Source organism: Condylura cristata, unplaced genomic scaffold (assembly GCF_000260355.1).
Source record: "Condylura cristata isolate star-nosed mole 26May11 unplaced genomic scaffold, ConCri1.0 scaffold00015, whole genome shotgun sequence".
Classification (NCBI taxonomy): Eukaryota; Metazoa; Chordata; class Mammalia; order Eulipotyphla; family Talpidae; genus Condylura; species Condylura cristata.
Window position 1 is genome coordinate 15,926,407 of NW_004567116.1, and position 8,935 is coordinate 15,935,341.

The window sequence follows — 8,935 nt, forward strand, 5'->3', positions numbered from 1 at the left end:
GGCCTAGATTATCCAGATAATTGCCTCAATCCTCCACTATCCCTTCTGGGTGTTTGTCAACAACCCAAATCCGAGGAAAAGGCATGAAAGAAAATGACTTGTAAAAGGAAGAAATCACTTTAGACTTACGCCAGAAGCGACCTTCACCCCCGCCAGCACAGACTCTGATTCTTGATTTCATTAAGCATGGAAACGGTGTTCCATACGTCCTTGGAGATTTTTGTCCACTCTTCTCTTACAAATTAATCCCACCAAAGATCCCTAGGTTGCTAATTAACAAATGTTGGCTGCTTGACTGGGAAAGCGAAGAGGGACAGGTTCCTTTTCACTGGTGGAGAAAGCAAGAGACTACAGCCTCGGGCTGCCCTCGAATGGCAGCTCGAGCCGTAATTGCAGAGAAAGCACCTGCAGGAATCAGTTCTCCATGAAGCACCAACTATCTGGGTTCCAGTGAGGATCCTGGAACTCCCTTTGCCAGGCTGTGGTGGGGAACCTCTACTTTTGACTTTTAGTCTGTTTTGGAAACGTTCCATAACACTGTCTTTGTGAGTAGGTAGTCCTAACCTATTGACCACCTTTATTTGGGTACCCCCGGAAGGTGGTCCTTAGGAGGTGATGGACAGGTTGCTTTTCAGAGGGGGTGTGTTACTTATGTTCTTCAGAGAGTGGTTTAGGTGATCGGCAGCATGCCTCTTGCTGAGGGAGTGGTCAGCTGATCTGGGCATTTGCATCCCATGTCCAGAAAGGTCGCTGGGTGAGAATCTGAAATGAATGTTAGCAGTTCATCTGGGAAGGGTTATGAAGTGTTACCTTTCATTCCCAGCCTGCCGAGAACCCAAGATCTCAGACCTGGTGAGACGGAGAGTTCTTCCCATGCAGGTTCAGTCAAGGTGAGTTGAAACACCTGAACTGTGTCTCAAAGGCGAATGAATGTTTCCTCCCACCCTTTCACCATTCATGTTCGATCAAAGATGGCTTGGGGTTTCTCAGGACACTCAGAATGACTGGCTATGTGAGAATAGGGCTTGTTAGATGGAGGCTTAACAGCCAGCTATCTTTAGCCAAGTGGTGGCAACAGTTGGAAGATGGATAAATTGCACTGGCTCATGGGAGGTGGTTGGTTAGGAAGTAAGATTTTAAGATGATCTTTTTTTTTTCTTTTAAAGATTTACTTATTGATGCATACAAGAGCTGGGATGTGGGTCAGAGGTGTTGGGGGGGGGTGAGAAGATTCACCAGAGACAGAGTGGGGAGCAGAACAGGTGGGCTGACTGAAATACGCTGCTGAGGGGAGCAGCAGGTGAGACAGGAGAGGTCTGCTGTGCCTTGTGGTCACCTTCCTGGCTGGACATCAACCTTATGCTGCAGTGGCTGTGGATAGCTTCATAATGCTGCACTTTAACCCCTTGCTTCAGATCCAAGATGATCTTTGAAGACACTCATTTTCATATTGAGCCTTCCTGAAATGACTGTTTACTTTTTTTTTTTTTCAAAAGGTTTACTTATTTATGCATACAGAACTGGGCACAGGCTAGAGGTGCAGGGGTGATGAGAGGATTCACCAGAGACAGAGTGGGGAGCAGAACAGGCAGATCCACAAGGTACACTGCTGAGGGGAACAGCAGACGGGTCAGGAGAGGTCTGCCACGCCATGTGGGTCACCTCCGGGGCCACAGAGGATCAAATTCACACTGATGTGGCTGTGGCTTGCAGTGCTGCATCCCAACCTGTTGTGCTACGAGGGAGGGCCCTAGTATGGCAGCTTCTAAGGAGAGGGCATTCCTGCCAAAGGCTGCCAGCTCTGGCTGAGGGAGATGTGTGGTAGTAATCATCTCGGTGTGGCAGGCTGGTCGGGCCAGGAGCTGCTGATCAGCGACCAGCTATGATGTAGGGTGTGAGCCTGCGGGTCCCCCCCCAGCCTTTCTTTTGGAGTTGAAGTGGTAATACCTGCACAGAATAGCACCTATTCGCATTTCCTTGCAGGAAATGCTGTTCTCTCACGCCCCTACCATTCTCCTACTCGCCTTCTCCATTCTGGCCATGGCCTAGCTTATTCTTCCTCTTTCTTCCAAGCCCATCTCAGTTTCAGAAACTTTACTGTTGTGGCTCCTTCTTTCTAGAAGCTGCTTCCCCTGAATTACAAGAGGCTTCATGTCTCACCTCCTCCCATCCCCTGCTCAGTCCTCATGTGGCAGAGAACTTCCCTGACTGTCCTTTTAAAAACAGGTCACTCCCTGGACACTGGCCCCTAGTGGACTCCTCTACCCGTCATGATCTCATCTTCCCCAAGAGCTTCTGTTTTCAACTTGGCATCTTTCTCCACAGTGGTCTTACATACTTCGGTGGCGTGGTGGGGGGCATTATTTATCCATTTCTGCTTCCCTCCCCTGCACTAAAACAAATGTAGAAGTTACATGTGCAGGAACATTTTCTGTTCCATTCCTCACGAAGTTCTAGTGCCCAGAACAGTGTCTTGCACACAGTAGGCACTCAATAAGTGTTTATGGATAAATGCATTGGGTTGATACTCAAGGTCTCCAGACCAGTTCTGTGTTTCTTTAGGGTTGATATAGTGCTTCTTTAGACTCAGGATTGGGGGGCAAATTCCTAAACTCACAGAGCCCTTAATTTCCTCTTTTACAAAATAAAGATGAGTCACAATACCTGTCTCACATCACTCTCTGGGTTAAATGGCACCCCTTTAATCCTCACCACACTTTCTGTGGAAGGTATTATTATTATTCCATTTTATTCTATTCTAGGTTTTATTACTATTTTATGACAGATGCATAAACTGAGGTTCAGAAACATTAAGTAACTTATCCACAAGTACGTTGCTAGAAGTGGCACAAGCAGGGTGTAACTAAATTCGGGGTGTCAGAGGCTGGGGTCATCTGGGTCCCCTTGGTTATGCACTGAGCCTCAGCCAAGACTGAAGGAGCAGCGCAAGGCTTTTCACATGTGACTCCCCACTCTCAGCAACAGCAGCAACTTTTGTGTTTAGAAACGTTCAACAGGCACCTCAGAAACTAGAACTGACCCTAACTCAGTGACCTGACGTGTCTGTGACACACATCCGATGTTATTCAAGAGTCTCGTCCTTCCTGTGACTGTCCCCTTGCACGCCTGTGCTTGCAAGGCTAGAAGCTCTGGGTTGCGAGTGTGGTTCTAAACAGGAGCTGAAGGTTTTTGCTTGAAACGTGGCCTTCTGGGTGTAAATGTGGGTGTGTGTTTGCTCTGAGCAAAGCGCTGTGCCCACTGCCAAGTAGGGTGAGGCCAGCCTGCTGCAGAAGGGAGCAGGGTGCGGAGGTGCTGTGCTGGCTGCCATCTTCATCTCCTCTATTCCCTTCACCCTCCCCCGCCTCTCTGGATTTCTAGTCTCCATTCTTCAAACGGTGATGGAAACCCTGAATCCTAAAGGAATTCTGACTTTTCAGTTAACAGTTGTTAGGCACTGATACCAAATAAACTTGAACATGAGCTGCACTATTTTCGTAGGTGTCCCCAAGAAGCCCCGAGTGGTCTCTGGGGGTTCAGTTTCATTTAAAAAGCCCTTTTTTGTTACATTTACATACAATGCTCCATATTTCTACCAATCAATGTACCCTGAGAGAAAGTTCTATTCTCTGAGGTGTACTAATTACATCTGCTAATTGCTAAATCAAGCTACTGTATCAACACAGTTTAGTTCAAGTCAATTTCTAATATTGCCTCATTATAATAATAGTTAGAGAGAAAAATAACTCATTCAAATTAGCTTCCTTTGCTGTTTAATTTCACTGTTAATTGTTGTGTGTGTGCACGTATAACACACCTTTGGATAGCAGCTATTATGGCAGATATTATCCTCTCTGCTTAAGATCCTAGACAGCTGGAGGCATGCCAGAAATGGAAACGGAGGAATAAAACGTAGGTTGAGTAATTTGTTCAGGGGTTGAGGGAATGTGTGTGTCTGCCTGCCTGTGTGCATGTGTGTGTGTGTGTGAGTGTGTGTGTGTGTGTATGAGAGCGAGAGAGAATAACAACACCACTTTTCCTTTTTTGTAACCAAATACCCATGGGGAGGACATTGGTATGTCTCCTAAGGGCCCACGATGGTGGCCACTCACCCTGCCCTCTGGGCCTGTGTGCCTTGCTGCAGAGAGACACCCCTACACCAGCTGTACTCGTCAGCCTTCAGCAAGCAGAACCTGCCGGATGCCCCGACCAAGAAGCCGGCCCTCCCCTTTGGAGACCTGCCTCCTGGGTACCAGCATCTGCACACCCAGCTCCAGTACGAGTGCATCTCGCCCTTCTACCGCCGCCTGGGCAGCAGCCGGAGGACATGTCTGAGGACCGGAAAGTGGAGCGGGCGCGCCCCATCCTGTGTCCCAAGTGAGTTAGGCTTGTCTGTGGGCAGGAGAGCACATGTCTTCCCTGCCTTCCCGAAAAGCCGTGGACACTGCTTTGTTCACACGATTGTCTAGTCTTTCTTGAGCATGGTGATATCTGTGACTCCACAGAGCTTCCTTCCTTTGACTTAAACTTACTACCCAGGGGAAATTAACTCATTAAATCTTAGATGATTTTTTTTGGGGGGGAAGCACACCTTCTGTCATACTGACTTGCAGAAAGGGGCAAGAAAAGGCAGCAATCAACTAAGTGGGGACGGGAGTCAACGTACCAGGGTCTCCAGGGATGGCAGCTTGGTTACTCCATCTCAGCCTCAAATTCTGTGCTCCTCATCTGATATCAGTATGCAACCATTATCAATCAGATGATGAAGCATTAATCACCCACCGATTATGTTGACGATTGCTGTGGAGTCAGCCTTGTGTGGAGTCAGCTTTTCCATCCTCTTCGTCAAAGGAGACCAGTGTGGCTTAGTTTGTTGTGGCCATATTAATAATGAGTCATTTGAGTCTGAGTCTGCTTGTATTTATCATCTCATTTAGTCTACTCAAGAACCTTGGGACGGTTGTTATTCCTGTATTCATCTCAGAGTCAGGAAGACTGAAGCTCTTAGAGATTAGTCAAGTCCTACTGACTAGACTAGACTATTAACTATTGATTAGAGTACTCATTAGGACTGTGGATAATGCCGAGGATTGGAAGCCTCCCATCTTAACTTAGACTTTATAACCAACTCTGTCAAAGAAGCTGATGAATATTTTTTAAAGATTTATTTGTTTATGCATACAGAACTGGGGTACAGGCTAGAGGTACAGGGGTAGTGAGAGGACTCACCAGAGACAGAGTGTAGAGCAGAACAGGCAGATCTCCTGAAATACACTGCTGAGGGGAGCAGTGGGTGGCTCAGGAGAGGTCTGCTGTACCATGTAGGTCACTCCCTGGCTGGGGATCCAATTGGTGCTTCAGTGGCTGCCATAGCATCATGGTGCTGTGCTTTAACCCGTTGCACCACCAGAGAGGCCCCTGTTGATGAATATTTAAGGGGGAAAGATAAACAGGTTGGAGCTCCGTGGTCACCATTCCCCTGGGGCCTACCTTCTCGCTCTGTACTCCGATGTCAAGAGACACATTCCCCTTTGGGTGGGAAGGTCTGAGTTCACCTTCCTGAGATGGTGCTTTCTCCATAGTCTGTGGGAAAACTGAGAACATCACCACTCCCAAGACCCAGGGGACACGCTGGCCATGGCAGGCGGCCATCTACAGGAGGGCCAGTGGCGCGCACGGCGGCAGCCTACACAAGGGCACGTGGTTCCTCGTCTGCAGCGGCGCCCTGGTGAATGAGCGCACGGTGGTGGTGGCTGCCCACTGTGTGACTGAGCTGGGGAAGGTCACCGTGATCAAGACAGCAGACCTCAAAGTCGTCCTGGGGAAGTTCTACCGGGATGACGATCGGGATGAGAAGACCATCCAGAGTTTGCGGGTGAGAGAGGGCTGCGAGCTGGGAACTGGGCCTCGGGCTCAGCAAACGCCAAGTGCCAGCAGAGGGGTGACTGGGCCAGGTCTGTCACCGTAACACCCTGGCACCTGTGCAGGCCTGGCACAGCAGGTGCCCAGTATTTCAAACCTATAGCTACTAGAAAAGGAGCCTCCGGAAGGTGAGGATGTTTTCTTTCCCTTGAATTGGTGTAAAAATAAGATAGTAGCAGATAACATCTATCATTGTGGTCATCACTTTTTCTGTTCAGGACATTGTGTTAAGTAGCTTTTGAGGACGGAGCTTTCATCCGAGATACTCCCAGTCAGTTTATGAAATCTTCTCCCCTAATCAATGCACAGTTTTCTCTCTCTATGCCCACCTTCTTGTCTCCCTTCTCATCTTTTATTAGCTACGCAACTATCTGTCTGTCCATTCACCAACCAGCTATCCATTCATCTGTCATCTATCAGTCCATCTGTCCATCCATCTACCCACCCAGTATCTGCGCGTGTGTATTTGAGCTTCTAGAATATGCTATTCACTGATAATAAATAGGAAACTGAATAGGGCATGAAGAAGCCACAGTTCAATAGAAGAGAAAGACCAGTATATAGTGATTAGCACAGCATAACAGATACTTTAAGGAAATGCACACAAATCAGTCCAAATAATAGAACTTATATATGGAAGTCTTTTTATCTTGTATCATACACACATACACAGAGGCACATACCACAGATGTAAGCCCCTAAAGCCCCTATATGTTGATCAAATAGGACAATCAAAGACAATTTGAGATAATCAGGAAAAATTTTGTGGCAAAGTCTTGTAGATCATTCAGGGAGGGTGTAGTTCTTAATGGCTTGAAGCAAAGACAGTGTTTACAGTGCACCAAACTAGTTTTGATATATACTTAGTATATTTTGATCATGCTAGCACATTTTTTTTTTAACCATTATTTGCTAACATTTAAAAGTCAGGTCTCAGATAAGATCTGGCGTCTATTCTTGGCAGAGTTGGAATCCGGGCCCCCTACAATCCTGCATAGCTGGGGTCAGCAGGGCTCATGGCTTCTGCCCACGTAGACAGGAGTGTGCTCATCCTTTGTATCCTCACCTGTCCACACCGCTCCTTGAGCACTACTCGACAGGCTCCAGGAGGATTTCTGTTTGCAGCTCAGGAAATGGAGCAGTCGCTTCCTCTGACCCCTTGAGTGAAGTATTTTCAAATCACCACAGCTGTCCCTTAGACATTTCCTCCTGAGTTTGTCAGCTCTTGTTCATCTGGACTTGGCATCTCACCTCTGCTCTCTTTCTTGCGTCTGTAGATTTCTGCGATCATTCTGCACCCCAACTATGACCCCATCCTGCTGGATGCTGACATCGCCATCCTGAAGCTGCTTGACAAGGCCCGCATCAGCACCCGGGTCCAACCCATCTGCCTCGCAGCCAGTCGGGACCTCAGCACCTCATTCCAGGAGATGCGCATCACCGTGGCTGGCTGGAACGTCCTCACGGACGTGAGCAGCCCTGGCTTCAAGAACGACACACTGCGCTCGGGGGTGGTCAGGGTGGTGGACTCGCTCCTGTGTGAGGAGCAGCACGAAGATCATGGCATCCCTGTGAGTGTCACGGACAACATGTTCTGCTCCAGCTGGGACCCCAGTGCCCCTTCCAACATCTGCACAGCAGAGACAGGGGGCATCGCCGCTGTGTCATTCCCAGGCCGGGCATCCCCCGAGCCACGCTGGCATCTGGTAGGGCTGGTCACCTGGAGCTATGACAAGACCTGCAGCCATAGCCTCTACACAGCCTTCACCAAGGTGCTGCCTTTTAAAGACTGGATAGAGCGAAACATGAAGTGAGCTGCAGGCACACGCAGCGGCTTTTCCGCTATCCGGATCTGTGTGTACAAAGCAGCATGGCTCCGAAGTATGGTTTTGCCCATGAATTGGGCTGTGCCTGGGCATCTGAGTTCAGGGACAAAACTCAGCAGAAGGGGAGCAGAGCTCTTTTTCTGGAAAGCCATGTCCTCCCAGGCATGTCAACCACCTAGAAGATGTTGTAGCTTGTAAGAATTTCTACACAAAAGACTGTGACTAGCACAGTAGATGCCCCCCAGCCAGCTGACCTGGTGGCCTTGCCCTCTGCCTTTCAGTGCTGAGAATGTCACGGTCGCTCTGCTGGAAAGAGGGTCGACTGGGAGGCGTGGACTTCATGAGGTCTCTTGCAGAGCTCCTGCCAGACCAAGTTCCAAAGAGCCACCTGCAGGCCAGCCCAGGCAGCCGACTTAGAAGTGGCTGGGCCTCAAACAGACCTCCTCGGTGTGATGTGTCCTCTCTTTTCTAGTCCCCTGTGCACATTTTAGTAAGACGCAGGTTGGCTTCTGACCTACAGAGAACATTGCTACCACTCTGCTTCCTGTTTGCGCCCTCTCTGAGCTACATGTCAGGTTGATGGTTTGGTGACAGCTCTTGAAACTAGATCCCATATGTCTAAGTCCCCAGTCATCATCTGGCCAAGCTGATGTTACCTTTTCAGTACCAGCCCTTACAGTTTGCTGGGCCGTGGACTGGGGGAGAGAGACTTGGGTCCCATCTGGTAAGGCACAAACAGAATTGTGTCTCCTCCGATAAGGCACAAACAGTGGAAAACACCAGGAATTCGATGATTTCTGGGGTGACTCTGACTTTGGTGTTTTAGATCTAGCACAAACTCTGCTTGAGTCTCTGTGAAACTTTTTGATCTATTTTCATAGAATCTTCTGTTTACTTACGCAAGATTGAGGTTTGCCGTGAAACTATAGGTATAGTTTTTTGTAACTTGTATGCTTTTCCTTTCAAGCCCCTCTCCTCACCCCCGAATAGCAGAGGGAAAATCAAATTCAACCCAATCCTATCATTGCAGTGATCTTTTCCATCACTGGCTTTTTTTTTTAGGGTGAGGTGATCTCCCACTTTTATCCTTTATGCCCTACTCTACTCAGAAGTTTTCTCTTCAAGGTGTCATGGAGGCTCAGGTGACTCTAAGCACTGGTTCACAGGCCTCTCCAGCTACTGCTGGATCT

General features: G+C 48.5%; 1 protein-coding gene across 1 annotated transcript in view; it reads left to right on the plus strand.

Moving 5' to 3' along the window:
* The window catches only part of PAMR1 (peptidase domain containing associated with muscle regeneration 1), a 71,153-nt gene extending 62,498 nt beyond the window's left edge, over positions 1-8,655 (plus strand). Inside the window, exons 8-11 of the mRNA XM_004682908.2 lie at positions 824-890; positions 4,142-4,374; positions 5,580-5,872; positions 7,197-8,655. Coding sequence (XP_004682965.1) covers positions 824-890; positions 4,142-4,374; positions 5,580-5,872; positions 7,197-7,733 — 1,130 coding nt within the window. The 3' untranslated portion in view covers positions 7,734-8,655. The remainder of the gene's footprint in view (positions 1-823; positions 891-4,141; positions 4,375-5,579; positions 5,873-7,196) is intronic.
* Positions 8,656-8,935: the final 280 nt, after the last annotated feature.